Source organism: Centruroides vittatus, unplaced genomic scaffold, assembly GCF_030686945.1.
Source record: "Centruroides vittatus isolate TY-2023 unplaced genomic scaffold, ASM3068694v2 contig_658, whole genome shotgun sequence".
NCBI classification, from domain to species: Eukaryota; Metazoa; Arthropoda; class Arachnida; order Scorpiones; family Buthidae; genus Centruroides; species Centruroides vittatus.
The window spans coordinates 1,218,672-1,235,778 of record NW_027122410.1 but is presented as its reverse complement, the minus strand read 5'-3'; the positions used below and the strand labels follow the sequence as shown (position 1 = coordinate 1,235,778).

General features: G+C 30.6%; 1 protein-coding gene across 1 annotated transcript in view; it reads left to right on the top strand.

The window, feature by feature from the left end:
- Positions 1-17,107, top strand: part of LOC136980028 (myotubularin-related protein 3) — an 81,918-nt gene that overhangs the window by 20,183 nt on the left and 44,628 nt on the right. The window contains 1 exon segment of the mRNA XM_067276082.1: positions 9,376-9,680. Coding sequence (XP_067132183.1) covers positions 9,379-9,680 — 302 coding nt within the window. The 5' untranslated portion in view covers positions 9,376-9,378.

Sequence of the window (17,107 nt, the reverse complement as noted above, 5' to 3'; positions counted from 1 at the left end):
TAAACTCAGGAAAGTAGACAAAAACAAGCTACTGTAGTTTTATTGGTTTATTATAGGGTCACGTGTTTCCGAGTTGCAACGTCAACGAACAATGTGTGACCACGAGAAGATGCGCGCGACTCGCGCTTGTTGCAGTTGCGGTCGCCTGCGCGGCTGGAAATCACATAGTGTGACCAGGGCTTTACACACAGGAATCATGCAACAAATGCACATCTCAGTCATAGAAAACCACACAAAATATGCTATGACCAAGTGTCATATAACATACATTACACAAAAGTTTGGAAACATTAGGACTTCAGAACAGCAAAAGGCTGCTAAACACATCACTAAAGACTACTAAACACATCAGATAGTCAGGAAATTATTAAACACAGATACATATACAAACAGCATGTAAACAAAACATTTGTTTTCTGTAGTTATGCCTTGACTTTGGTCTGGCATAGCATTAGGTATCTATATGTATGCTATGTAATATACATTTCAACAATACCAAATAATTATAGTAATAATAATAATCATCATCTTATACTCTGACTTTATTTCTTAATATTAAAACATCTAACACTTTTTACAATTTCACTATTAGTTAAAGTTAATGATGATCAAACAAGTGTGTATTCTAATAATTAAAATATTTGATATTAATGTTGAATAAGTGAGAGGTTATCTTTATTTAACTTCATATTCTAAAATGAATATGCTAGAGCAATGTTGCATCATTTCCTTTTGACAATGCTATCTAAAATGCTATCTAAAAACAAATATTTGTTTTCTTTGATAACATTGTATGTTATGAAGGAATGGCATAATGTTTTTTCCCAGAATATGAAACTAGAAGATAACAGCTTCATTCAAAGAACATTAATTCTATTGGGTTGTTTGAAAAGTAATTTCGTTTTTTTATTACTAGAGGAATTAAATGTATTTTTACCAGCCAATTTTATTTTAAACCACATTTTCATTATATACTTCGACAGCTGACATTTTAAGGCTTATTTGTAAAAAATTTTGTTCGATTCTGTACAATTGTTTTTTTTTTTTTTTTTTTTTTTTTTTTTTTCGGTGACCCATCAAATATGGAAAATTGAAAGCATCATTTTTGGCATATTTTGCTTTTTTATAACTAAAAAATCAAAATGCTGTTCAAACAAGAAAAAAGTTTTGATACATGTTTGAAGTAGATGTGTTGAGAGAAAGACAGTGCCAAAATTGTTTTACAAAATTGCGTTCTGGCAATTTTAATATCGAAGATACACCACATTCTGGATGGCCATTTGAAGCCAATGAAAACAAAATAAAGGTACCGATCAAAGCAATCTGCAGTGTAACAACATGTGAAATCACTAAGAGATTAAATCTGTTAAATTGAATCGTTTATTATTACTTAAAACGAGTTTGTTTTGTTTCAAAGCTCGATATATGGGTTCCACATGTTATTAACGAGAGATGCTCTCTACGGTGGGATTTTAAAGCAATTTTTTTTTTTGAGCTTTTACCAGACACTTTAACAATTGATTCGAAAGTGTACTGCCATCGAGTAAACAAATTGAGTAATATCATCAAACAGAAAAGGCCAGAATTGATCAACAAACAAAGTGTGGTGTTTTACCATGATAATGCCAAATTTCACACACGTTTGGTAACTCGTCAGAAACTGTTATAGCTTAGATGGGATGTGTTATCACACCAACCGTATTTGCCAGATCGGGCACACTCAGATTATTACTTGTTCTAGTCTATACAAATTTTTTTTAACTAAGACATTTAGTTGAAATGACAATGTCAAAAATCACTTGGATCAGTTTTTTGTAAACAGCGATCAAAATTTTTATGAATTTGAAATCATGCTACTACCAGAAACAATGACAACAGGTATTTGACCAAAATGGTCAATATATAATTCGATAAAATATTTATTATAAGAATATTGCGTTTATTTTTCTATGGAAAAAACAAAATTACTTTTCAAACAACCCAATAAATAATGCAGTTGTCTGGTGTTTTGATAACAATGTTCCATAAAATTCCTTCATAAAAATTTTCTTGGATCTCTCTGGTGCCTTCAAGATTGTTCATTAAGAAATTAAGGAAAACTATGATGGGCATATAGAGACATTCAAAAATATATATACTGTTGATTAGATTTAGTATTATTGTAATATCGATATGTTTTTGATGATTTATAATTTAAATTTTTAAAATATTTTTTTTTATAGATTGTCAAAAATAATCCAATTAATACAATAATTGGACTAAATTTATATTTTCAATTTCCAAAATGAATAAAGTTTATTATGAGAATATTTTCAGCTTCTGCTGAAATCAGATTTTCATAATCATAAATTTCCTATAAAAATATTTTTTTATAATTGATGTATTTAGTCAATAAAATAAAATATTAAACTGTTTAATTTTATGAAAAATAAGGATTATGAAATTGCAAAATCACTAGCAGTGTTTTTTTAAGCAGGAACAAATTATGATTTTTAGAAATTTTTAAGGCAATAAGAAAAATTTCTCTCAGTTATTTGTAAAACTTTGTCTTTTATTGAATGTGTTTTCAATCTTCCTTCATTTCTTTAAAAAGAAATAGTTATAGTGCAATCACAATTTATGATATGTATTGTACAGTGTTGTCATAAACTCCTGCTCATGTTTTTAAAATGATTTAACAGAAACGATGATTGACCTAAGATAATACAATTTGCAGCAATAGAACAGCTTGGTTTTTGAAATTAAATGAAAAGGGTGCCACAAGACATCTGAAACCAGAATGGCACTATCACAGGAAAAAGCATAACATGTGTTGAAATCAGTGGTTACTGTTGGGAGATGATATAGGAAAGAATATATAAAGGATCCTCTACACCAGGCAAGGGCAATCTTTCCTAGTTCGGGGGCCAAATTATCATTTTGTCTTCAAGACAAGGGCCATAACAAATTATTAAATAAAATAACTTAATATTAAATGAATTAAAACAAGTTGCTACTTCGTTGAACTATGAGACGATCAATATTGACGTTGATATTACTTAAGGATAATTGCATACAATTTTCAAAGTTTTCATCTATTATTGTCCAAATTTTTTATTTATTACATTTAATTTAAAAAAAAAACTGTTCGCACATATATGTGCTTCCAAAAAGACAAATGATTTTTCTTGAAAAGGCACACAAATTTATATATTTTTCTTCTGCCAAATAAAATTTATAAAAATCTGTCAAAGCAATGTTGTTAAATTGTGTTTTTAGCACTAAATTCACCTGAAGCTCAATAAGTTTCATCTGTAAATTTTCTGGCATATTATTTACATCAGCATACATTGGATGAGCAAATATAGCAAATGTGGAGTCTTTGATTTGGATGCCGGAAAACCTTGTATCAAAGTGTTCTATTAGTGCCTTCAATTTATCTCCATAACAATCATAAGAGATGTTTTTATGAGTTGCTAGAGTAGGAAAATGATAACAATTATTAGCACTTATCTGACTTTCTGACAATCTTAGTTTATTACAAAAAGGTTTGACATGTCTATGCAGTTTATGAACCAATTGTCCTTGCTTTTGCAATTTAAGATTCAGTTCGTTTAAGTATTTGGTGACATCTACAAGGAATGCTAAATCACACACCCACTCATCATCTTGGTTACTTGGTTCTTCTTGGTTAATTATGTTTCCTTTTATGTTCATAAAATTTTCAATATCTTGTTTCAGATCATAAACTCATTTTAACATTTTACCTTTACTCAACCATCTCACTTTACAATAATAAGACACATCTTAATAATCCAAAAATAGGTCTGCCAAATACTCCTTAAATTGTCTGTGATTAAGTGCATGTGACTTAAGCCCAAATGTCTCGAAGACTATGTTGACTGTTTCAAATATATCTTCACCAGTATTTGTTCCTCTTAACAATCAAAGGACCAATAATTCTTCTGTGATGTTGAAATTTGCATCAACTCCTCAAATAAATATTGCTAGTTGAGCTGCATCAGGGCTGTCATCTAAAGCAATTGAAAATGCTTCCAATCTAGCAATCTGTTCTTTTAAACATTTTTGATATCATCAGCCATAATTTCTATACTTAGGAAAACAGTATGTCTTGACAAACAGTTATTATCAAAATTTTTTTTCTTTTCAGGACCTATTATACTTGCAACATCCAGCAGACATTCTTTGATAAATTCTCCTTCACCAAATGACTTAGAATGCTTAGCAATTTTTTTTTGCTTACCACAAAGCTGGCTTTGACAATGCTGTGGTGCTGAATATTTGCTGTTGGGTATCCAAGTTCTTCTTCACTTCTATATTTCATCTTTTCGTAGTTGTCCATCAATTTTTTGGGCGATTCACGTCTCAAAGCAAAGTTTTTCTTCAAGTTGTATTCTTTGTTGACAGATACAGATTCAATGCACAGCAAACATACAGGGACACCTTTATTCAGAATAAAATAATAATCCTCTGTCCACTTGTCTTGAAATTGATGATTCTCTGCATCTACTTTTTTTTTGACATAACTCCCGACATTGTCCCAAATTTATAAGCGATATTTAATACTGTCAAATGAAACTGTCTTCTACACCGCAGGCACTGAACAAAGCACAACACAAATACCAAACTGGCATGTAAACATGTTCAAACACACTACTAGTCAGTGAGAAAGCAACCTTCATTGGAGAAAACGTGTTTTGCACAATTCATATGATGTCAGCTAAATGTGAGTTAGTAGAACACATTATGTTTTCTCCCACTATGAGTCAGACAAACTTTACTAAAATAGATTAGGGTTGGGGATTGCCATATGTGCTCTACACATTATAATTTTATATCACCTCTTAATGGAGTTAGAGATGGTCAGTTGCTGATTATCCTTGCAGTGGTCAATCATTCATGTCATCTGAGACTACAGAACAATTATGTGAACCCTTACCAGTTTAATCCTAGAAAATCAAGCTGACATGCGTCATTAGAATTGCATATTTCAAAGGCAACTATTGAAAATTCTACACAAACAATTGAAGTTGCATGTATACAAAATACAAATTATCCAATTCATTCATCCAGATGATAAATCACAATAAACACATGAATTTTACAGTTTATGCTTTCATGTATTGATGAGAACAGTCAATATCTAACTAGAGTCTAAATACCTAGTCTAAATTATCAAACTATACGATTTTAAAAACATAACTAAAGTCTGTTTCTGTGAAGTAACCTTTCATTTAACAAGGGGATGGCCAGGGGTCGCTCTGGAAAATTTAAAAAAATCTCCAATCATTTTGCCAGTTTTTAATTTTCTTTTGCCACTTCAAATTATTTATCACCCAGTTTTACCTACTAATTAATGCAGATGTTGATAGCTTTATTGGTTTGGAGTCTGTAAAGCAAAAGTAGCATGTTAAGATTGATTCCTATTTCTAAGTGACAAAGCTATTATTTAGAAATAGGAATCATTTTTGAATATTTTTTAAATGAATAATTTTGAATAACACATCTGATTGCAAGGTTTAAACAATATTTTACATGTAAAAATATATTAGTAAATCTAAGACTAATATATTTTTAATATATTCAGGTATATGGACATTTGATTTATTAATTACTACATTTTTAATCCATAGACAATTTTCTTTAGGGTGGGGTATGAAAATAATTTATGCAGTTTTAATAATTTTTTGTAACTATAATCATCAGCTATATCTTTAAAACAGTTTTTAAATGACTAGCAGAAAATATAGATAAAAATATTAAGTTTGATATTGAAGAAGAGAGTGGGAATAAATTAAATTTCTTGGATATCACAATTCTAAATGAACCAACCAGATTCACATACACCATTTTTGAAAAAAACTTGTAATAAGAAAAAAACAATAGATCTCTGTTCAAACTGCCCGATGAAAACTAAAAAGTATGCGTACATTATTGATTTAAAGAAAATTTTTAATAGAACTACATACAAACAAGATATAATACAAGGTATAATGAAAGTTAATAAAAAAATATTTATTAAATAATTACCCAAGCCTAATATTGAAGAAAAGGTACAATCACTTCCTCCTTCACAGGTATGAGTATTTTACTTGTTGACCATAGACAGACTGTAATATATACAGACTCACACAAGTGCACTACAAGCAATACATAACTGTAAGATAACAGACCACACAACACTCAATAGCATACAACACCTACTCTGTCTTAAACATGCAGGAAATACGATAGCCTTCTATTGGCTGCCTGGACATACAGGACTCCAAGGAAATGGAACCATAGACAAACTCGCAAAACAAGAAAACAGAAACCAAGCAGGAACCTTTAAACCATACTATAAAGACTTATACAGCTGTATGAAATGTACAACAAATGGCAAGAGGACTGGAACAAAAAACTCAACAATAAACTACACACTATCAAACCAGAATTAATAAAATGGACAACCAGCTAAATGGAAAAGGGGTAAGAAGAAATAGTACTTTGCCCAACTGAAAACTGGACACACCAGACACACGCAACTAACACATAACTATCTAATAACAAAGGATACCCAACCTACATGTTTAACTTGCCACACCCCACTTACCACCAGACATATATTACTAACATGGCCTCAGTACAAAACAGCCAGAGAATGTATGTATTTTTGACAACATACATCTACAGACAATAGTGGACCAAGCTCTATGGAATATACTAGACGATAATGGACAAATTCAACCTACACTGGCATATCTGAAGGCAATAAACATATACAGAACTCTAGAACAAACAACAGAACAGTTTTGACATATTAAGACCTAAAAGACCAGGTAGCACAAATGGCTAGACCTGGCACTCTTTGGTCTACCTAGGCCCTTGTGCCACAAACACTCCAAATCCAACTAACCCCAACAAAAAAATTGTAAATGCTAATAACGGGTAAAATCTTAATAAAGCTGACCCTACTTGAAATATGACACGTGACTCCCCTTGCATTTCTCACTGTTTCAAGGTCTCCTGAGTCCAAAAATGTAAAAATCTTGGTGGGTCATTTTTTGACTGATCACTTTACTTTCCCTCTGTTATATATAAGAGCTGAGAAAGTAAAAAAGCTGGCATCAGCTTTTGCTCAATTTTTCCCAGCACTCAAAACAGGACATTAAGGAGACCATTAGAAATTTTGTTGAATTATGATAAATAATTTTTTAAATTGAAATTTTTAAGTTTAAAAAACACTGATACTAGCTCAAAGTTAAAATTGCAAAATCTGTTATGGGATGTTTTAAAACAATTAACTTATTCATTAAATTTATTATGTGATAAATTATTATTGGCATTGTGATGTAGTCATATCCATCAAAATTTTATTTTTCAGTAAATATCTCTATGTACTGTTTTACTTTATAAAATATAACTGCATAGTGGAATAATTTTTTATGAAAAACAGGGCTATTTCTTTACAAAGGTTGATAACCAGTGCCTTATGGAATCAGGCAGTAGCCAAAAAGTTTGATAATTTTGACTAATGTGCATTCTCACAAGAGTTGCTTTTAATAGTTACAGGAATTGGTATACCAATCTTAAATAAATGGAATTAAAAATAATTTTTGTTCAAAAAAAAATATTTAAGGAAAATGTAGCAGTTAAAATAATTTAAAATGAACTTTCCTGTGTTAAACATAATTCTTGCTTGTATATTTGTATACTTATTCCTTTCTGTTAACATTTATATCTTAATTTTATTATAAGATCTATTTTTATATAAACAACTCTAGTTAAATATAATACCAAACTCAAAAAACAAGCACTTGGAAGATTAGAGAGTCAAACATTATATACACTGCTAGACAGAAAAAATGAAACATCCATAAAGCATAGTCCAAATGGCCCAATCATTTGCCCATATGTACTACTCAAAGGGTTGTAAAGTACTTATGTGCTTTTTGGACTAGATGACAAAAACTGTTGTCGAGTGCGAAAACGATCGTTAGACTTACCGAGTATGCCAGGATGTCAATAGCTTGTGCAATATCAGCAATTGAATTAATTTGAATGATGTCAGCTTGGCGAAGAGCTACATGCTGTGGAGTCAGCGCTCTGACACAGTGTCTTGTGGTATGGGAAGACAGGATGCATATCATGTAGGCAAAGTTCTGGTGCAATATGTTGCACTACAGAACATGAAGACAGACATCTGACAATGTGCTACAGCCAACTTAACTGCAACATCCATAGAGATTTTGAGATGTTTGAGACTCACCACAGTCTGCATTTTTCCAGATAACTATCTATTGGAAATTGAATGAGGCTGAACTACACTCGCAGCATTTTCAGCACCATTTGCCTTTGACACCAAACTATCATGCAGCATGTCTTCAGTTGTACATAGAACATTGGAAATGGACACAAGAATGGCATTGTATTGCCTTCTCAGATGAGTCATGCTTTATTCTGAATATGGATGATGGGCATATCAGTGTATGGCACTGCAGGGGGTCAGTGTCAGCACTCCACAAATATTCATGAGGGTCATCAGTTGCCTGCACCTGGAGTTAGGCTGCCATTTATTATCATTTCAGATTGTGTCTTGTCTTTGTGCACAGCTCAGGGACAAGTCACCTATATGTCAAAGATTCTACGCTTCCATTTTTCTGCTCTTTCTAGAACACATGCTATTTGGCATTGTACAGTAAAATAATGCATGGCCACACACTACATCCATCGCTCAACAAGGCATTGACACCTACCTTTGCTTCTAAGATCACCAGATTTATTGTCAATAGAGCATATATGTGACCAGCTGGAACATTGTCTGTTGCAATGCCAGCAACTCACAGAACTTAATGCACAGTTATAGGAGGAATGGTGGAATGTATTGTACAGTACCTCAGGACCACTATTCAGTACATTTTCTTCCATGTCTCATTAAGCCGCTACCTGAATCATCCCATATTGAATCTTACATTGGATACTATTTTGTGGCTCTCTTGTTTCTATTCTTAGAACTTGTGGTGCACATTATTTACCATGTGTTTGGTCTCTTATTGTGCACTTAATAAATTTCCAATGACACCTGGATGTTTCACTTTTTCTGTCCAGCAGTGTATAATGTACACATGTAAACATTAATTTTACATGCATGCATATATATATAAAATGATAAATGTTATCATTTATCAAGACTTTTTTGCCTTCATATTCCTGGGAATTTGGATTTGAAGATGAGATGATAAATAATTTTTGAAACTATCTGTACATACATTTCCATGTAATCTTCAAGCACTTGTTTTGAGTTTTATATTTGTAATTTTATTAGAATAGGTTTTTAAAATACTTTGTTTTTTCGATTTAATTAAAAACTATTTCAAATAATACTTTTTTTTCCAGACCATGGAAAATATAGGACTGGACAACGATCAGTATTATGATAATATTAAAGCCTGTGAAATATATCCAAAAAAAGAAATACTAAAGGATGATCCAAATCTCAAGGTGCCTTTTGCAGCACTTCCTGGTGAAGGTGTTGAACATATTGGTTGTACTACAGAAGGTATAATTGTTCTATCAAACTATAGATTTTATCATCATACCAAGGATGCTGTTTTTAATATTCCTCTTGGGCGAATAGAACAAATTGAGTGTCGAGATATATTTTTCCTTCATATTTTTTGCAAAGATGCTCAGTCATTCAGGTATGTAAAACTTATAATAATAGATTTATATATATATATATATATATACACACATACACACTTTTAATAATAGAGTTCTCAAATATTTGTCTTATATGTTACATGTGTTTCTTGTTACACCAAAATAAAATTCAGATAAATGATTGCATATTGTATTCTTACATGAAATAATTTATCTGTCAATATTTTTTAAACAAAAAAAATTAATTCTATACAGTAGACCCCGTATAACACGGTAGATACATTCCGTGTTATATGAATCCATGTTGTACAAGTCACTTAAATACATGAGCCAATCACAGCCCAGCACGTGTGCAGTTTAGGGGCTACGGCTGTTTGAAAGGTTTTTTTCCATAAAATTAATCGATTCTAGACTAATTTGACTCAACCTTTCCAAATCACGTATAATTTTTTGGGAATAATCCATATAAACTATGCTATAAACAAAAAATTGTAGGATTACTTAGAGTGTGCACCGTTCGACGACGCGTTGCTTAAGCTTGTTTTTGTTGCGGAGCGGCTTGTCGAACAGCAGGCGCATGTTTCCTGATAAGTTATTTTTCTGCGAAAAATTCGTTGAACTTTGGAAACATCATTAATATAAATATAATTTTTATGGCCGTTAAATAATAAATGGTTTTTTAGTAGGTCTGTTGCTCGTTTAAACTCAACGGTTTGTACAATATCCGCTATTGGTCCAGATTCGACCAATCCTGTCGCGACACGAGTCGGCAATGATGTTTTACTGTTATACAAGTCTCTTTTAGTGTGTTATACGAACACGATCACAATTTTTTTGCGTGGTATGCGAATCCGTGTTATATGAACCCGTGTTATAGGGGGTCTACTGTATTTCAAATGATAAATATAAGTTATTTTTGCATCTCTCGTAATTATTAAAATATGTTTTGATTATTTTAGATTATATTATGAATTAAATTACATAAATTTTTTGAAAATTTTTCAAATTTTAGAAATGGGCAAATATCACTTTCTCAAATATCAAATTTTGAATATTAACTGGATTTTGAATATTTTAAAAACTTGAATACTTCCAATACTTAGTGAACTTTAACTAAATGTGTTACATAAGATAATTAACAATTTTATTTAATATTTATCATTTAACTTTATCAGTTTGTTAATATGTAGAAATAAGTAAAAAAGTAAAAAGAAACAATTTATTAAATTTCAAGAAATGAAGCTTTAGAGACTTTATTTTGACTTTGAGTTTTATAGTACCTTCTTTTTAGTACTATTATTTTAACTACATTAAATTAATCAATCATTTTTCTCATTTTCACCAACTGCAGATTTCTATCTATGAAAATAAGCATTCAAACACTTTCATGATCTAGTCTGCTTCTTTTCTTATGACAGATTAAATTAGAGGTACTGAAGACAGGTTGCCAGATTGAGGGTTTTTTTCTTCAAAATGGAAATTTTCAAGTTAACTGGGAAAATGAGGAAGAGGTTTTAATTGGAAAATTTTATATTCTCAAAGGAGGAAATTGGGGAATATATAATTTTTTTATTGAATGATAATTTAACTTATTAAAAATTGTTTTTAAACTTTTTTGCATCCCATATATTATTAGATTGACAAATGGAAAAAATTTCAATTAAGCTTGTTAAAATATCTATAGTTCTATTAGGATATTGTTATGATTTTATAACAACATCCTGATATAACTAAAGATACAAAAAAGTAAGCTTTGTCTTTAATCTTGCATATTTCTTGATTTTGCTTATTTACTACATATTTGTTTGCTTTTCTATAAAATAAAAATGTGAATGTATCGTAATAGAAACATAATGTTGTAAACAAAAAAGTATTATTAAAATGTTCATATACGGTGTTTCAAAAATATTGTTTTGTTAAATTTTTTGTTTTCAGTATTAGTGATTATTGGAAATTTTAAAAAATTAAGTATTAATTACGAATGCTCTTGTTAAAATAAATCAATTAGAATCGCTTCATTGGTTATTTAACATAAATATGCAAAACTTTTGTAAAAAAAATCATATTTCAAACTTTTCAAAGTTAACATACTTGCATTAAATAAAATTAAGTCTTATATACAGTATTTCTCTGTAATAATTAAACATATATACAATTATAAACAGTCAAATATCTAATTCTTAATATATCATTATCAACCACTAAAAATAATTGGAAGTGTCTGTATTTATAACTCAGACTTCATGAAGATGTAATAAAGCAGGTAAAATTTAAGAATTTTTTTTTAATTTTTGCAATATATTTAAAGCATGCAAACACATCTAAATAAATACTGCATTTTGTTTATCATCATATGTATGGAAGTAAGAGGAGTATGACAATTGGATTTTAAAATAGAATTATATTTTCAGTTAATATTATTTCATGTATATTTTTCCTTCTTCCAACTAGTTTATACAATATTAGGTATCTTACATATATTCAAATTATAATATAGAACAAATCATTATGTGAAAATTCAATAACTCTTTGAAAAGACATTTCAATAAAAGTTATGATTTTAATATTTTCAATAGTCTTATCTGTAATATTGATTATTATTGTGGAAAATATATTGAAAAAAATTCTGTAATTGGGGAAATTTTAGACATTTTGTAGATAATTGACTCTGTCTGGCAATCCTAGCTGAAGAGGTACCGTCTATACAAATTTTTCAATATTAGACATTATTTGTAGTGTTCAAAATTTTTAAACGTGATATTTGAAGATCTTGGAATACTTTCTAGTATTCAAGGATTCATCCATCTGTAATTTACATACATGTCATAGCATGTACAGGAGGGTCTAATGATGTGTTCACTTGTTTATAATCGATCAGTGCCGCCGTAACTTATCCGTTACAATTCCCAGACACGCACCTGTTATCAAAGAGTTGACCGTTACGAGATTGACGGTTGCAATTTGCGCTGATCGATTATAAACAAGTGAACACATCATTAGACCCTCCTGTACACATAGTTTTACTGTTAAAAAAAATCAAAAGTCAGTTGAAAAGTGTAATAATTAAAAAACATTTTTCATGTTATATATTTGATGGTATCAATAAAACACACTAATTAGGTACGATGCCAAATGTGCATCTATATTTTCAGTTTTTTTGGAGATAGAGCCTTGGGACAGTAGAACTGTTAATCATATCCAATGATTTATAAAGTTGAATTCATTTAGATTTTTATTTTTTTTAAAGATTGTATTGTTGAAATGAATCTTACATGGTGCATATACTGGTGCCTAGTGCTATGCCAGACCAAAGTCAAGGCATAACTACATAAAACAAATGTTTTGTTTAACGTGATGTTTATGTATGTATCTGTGTTTAAGAATTTCCTGACACTAGAAAAGGCTGCCATACTAAATACATGTATTGCAGACTGTTGTAGAGTTATGTGTATATTGTTGTGAAGTCATAATGTTTCAAACTTTTGTGTAATGTGTTGTATGATCTCTGTACAAGAAAGGACTAATGATACTATATGTACCTCATCCATTATCCACAGATGCTTTATTTCTGAGTATTTACAGAATGATGCATTCTGAGTATTTACTAAGTTTTTCTAATGTATATATTTTGCATAAATGGTTCCCTCTTCCACAAATTGGGCAAGTAAATAAAATAACAAACACACTAACCTTATGTTTCTCCCAGCAGGATCGTGAAAAAAATGAACACAAAACAAATGCTTTTGGTCTACTTTTAAGACCTCCTCAGATTAATGAACTGTTAGGAGTAAGCATAAGATTGCTTGAGAGAACATATCATACAGGAACACACAACAAAGACTAAAAATAAGTAAAAAACATAAAAACTGTCTATTGGCATTACTGGTAATTACATTTAATTAACAAGTACAAGCACTTTTGACAGTCTATATCATCATCTTCAAGTACTATGGCAGATGGAACGTTATAAATACAGTAGAGCATCATTTATCCGAATCAATTGGGGACTGGAGTTGTTTGGATAACTGATTTTTCAGATAACTGATTATGTACGAAAAAATATATCAACCTACTGATGTTGAAATTTTTCTCTGTTGCGTGTTGCTTCGTGTCGAATTTTCGTCGATTTTAAGCCTAACGAAAACTTTTATAATAATAACCGAGGCCTATTGTATCGTTAAAAATTATTTCTTTATTTTGGACAAACAAAATAAATATATTGAAAAATATAAAAACAAAAACATTATACTTTAGAAGTTAATCTAGTATCAAAAACATTCAATTCAGCACGACACAGTCAGACTGGAAAGCTTTTGGTTAACTGACATTTTCTAAAGGCTTGGAATATATGTAAAGAAGTGGGGCCTAGGTATGGATAACTGGCTTTACAAAGACCAGTTCCTTCTTACGAAATAAAGTAGATTGTGGAAATAATGCATTTTTTACCAGATTGACTAAATAATTAAACTTGGTGAGGGAGTATCCAGCCCTGCATACTGCTAATTTAATGTGGTTGAGCTCTTCATCCAAAAGCAGTTGGGAGGATGGATACAAAAAAGCCCTATGTATAAGTGCTGTAATGGCTGAATTTTTGTACCTGGCAGGCTGGAAGGCAGTAGAAGGGACAATGTAAGGAATTTACAAAAAATGGAAAGTCCAAGGGAAGATGGGTATACAAGTAACTCCAAGAAAGAGATATTTTTATTTTTTTCTTCCTCTTTGGTAAATGAGATGGTCGGGAAAACAGCCGACAAGAATTGTATAAATTGTAGTAACTCACCCTCCAGGTCCTTCCATGTTAGCAGCATATTATCCACACACCGCAGATATAGAAGGGGGTAACATATACAATGCAGGGATTAAAACACTTTAAATTCTATGGCTATAATTCATAACTAACTCAGCAAAAATAGCTGAAAGAGGTGAGCCCACAGGTACTCCCTGTTTCTGCAAATAAAAACTACCATTGAAACAGAAATAGTTATTTTCACTAACTAATAAAAGTCTCTCTCTTAAACTCCATATTTATGGTATGAAATTCCCATTCTCAATCAATAGAGCTTTATTAATTCTGGAGAATATGCATTTCAGACAATGTCTTTCATCAGTCCTCTTTATTTTACATCAGTTTGAATGGTAGAAGTTACTTGTTTTTATCAACCTGAAGCAGGTCTTAGAAGTAGACAAAATGCGTTTGTTTTGTGTTAATTTTTTCACCATCCTGATGTGAGAAATATAACGTTAGTGTGTTCATTGTTGTATTAATATATATTTTGTATCTTGTGGGTGTTTGATACCGCTATGTATATGATACATTTGAATTTGCTTTGTGTATCAATGAATGGGATGTCTGGTCTGTTGTGATGGATTGTTTTGTCTATGATTATGGCACTGTCATTGTATACTTTTATTGTTCTTGTGTCCATCAGATGTTGTTTTCCATAAGCAGAGTTATGCAACACATCAAAACACCAGCAAAATCAAAAATCCTTTACTTAAATGTTTTAATCCACTTAAAATGGACTTCTCAGGTTTGATTAAAAGCATATAGAATTCGAACACTAACAATAAGATGAAAGCTGGAACAGAATGTTTTAATTTAAAAAATAAATATGAAACACAATAACATATATGAATGACTATTAAGATCTGTCCAAAAAGTTTAGGTAATCAGGTTTTATGTGAAAAATTGTATTTAAATATAAATATTTTTAATACACTAATTAATAATAATCATCATCATTATTTAGAAGATCTTTAAACAATTTGTTTTAAAAATTCAAAAAATTGAAACAGCTTGTGTCCAAAAAGTTTAGGTAATTTTACAAAACAACAAATATTTATTGAAAACGATTAACGCATTCTATATTTAATGTTTAATTAACTTTCATTTACATAAAATTAACTCAAAAATTCTATTTTCCATTGTTAAAATAAGATTTTTAATGGTTTCATCTGGTAAATTATTCCAATTTCAGATTTAGGTCATGTATGGTTGAATACTGTTTGTATTGGCATATACCTGTCTAGATATAATGCTTCAAAGATTTTCAATAGGGTTCAGGTCTGTGCTTCTAGCTGGGATTAATATATTTTTATAAACCAGGTTTGAGTTGAGTGAGACACATGAATGGGGCATTATCTAGCTGAAATATCCAGTTATTTTCAGCAATTTGTTCTGCAAACAGTAAAATATCCTGTTGATGAGTTTATTGATATGAGTTTATTGATAAAACTTTGAGTTTTCTTGTCCAGAAATAAATATAATTGGAGTTTACCCACCATATCCAAATCCTGCTCAAATCATAATGCTTCCTCCTCCTTGTTGTCTACTGAAATGTGTTCTAGGTTCTTTTCTAAGATCATGCCAATAGAAGGCCCACCTATGAAGGCCATCCAAATTCCACTTTTTTTCATCACTAAACACCACACTTTTTCCATTGTTCTTTCCATGAAATGTTTTCTTGCCCAATCTAACCTTGCCTCATTGTGTTGTGGTTTTAAGGGAGGTTGTTCGGTCATTCTTATGTAAGTAATTATTGGTGGTGATTTTAATAGATTTTGAATGTCCAAATCTACTGCAATTTTTCAAACAGATGTAGAATTTGAAACAAGCTTTAAAATTCTCCTTTCATCACATTTAGAAGTCACTTTTGATCTTCCAGATCTTGGTTTAGGTTTCCAATTTTTACCTGTTTTCAATAACTTTCATAAGTCTACCCTAGGAATATAAAATTTCTTAAGCAGTTTGATTAACTGTAGCACCTTTTCTTTTCCAAATGTAAACCACGTCACTGTCAGTGAATTGTTTGTTTCTTGACATGATTAATATTATAAATAAAGCACTTGTGGAAACTTGTTAAAATAATGTCCTCTTGTAATATTTTAAAGAACTGAATGAAATTATTAATACTTGTAAAGTTTAAAGATGTAAAAAATCCAATAAATCTAAATTACCTAAACTTTTTGGACAAATCTTAGGGTTACATCCACCCCCAGTTAGGAATGTCAAATAATCAAATAAAAGTTTCCATGTAGACAAAATAATTATTTTCCTTGTAATTAATTTCTGCTCTCTTTCAGATGGCTTTATACATCTTTCAATGGCAGTGCATCAGGCAGGCATTTATAAATCTTTCTGGAAGTGCAGTGTTTTACAAGATACCTTAGCTTGTATGAGTCCCTAGCATAGTGCATGAGATGTGTATTCTTCAAGTCTACTTTTACATCACCAGGCAGCAAGGACAGTGTAGTGAAGTTGCTTTCTAAGGTTGTAATCATGCGCTTTAATCCTTGTCTGGAGGCACCTAGCTGTAGTGCTTACATATTCAAATGAGCAGTGCAGTCTACAATCTTGCACTAATGTGTTATATAGGTATCCTCTTTCATTACATTTAGATATAAAATTAAATGTGATGAAAGGGGATATATGTTCTTTTGGTTTAATCCTTTTCATTCCTAAACA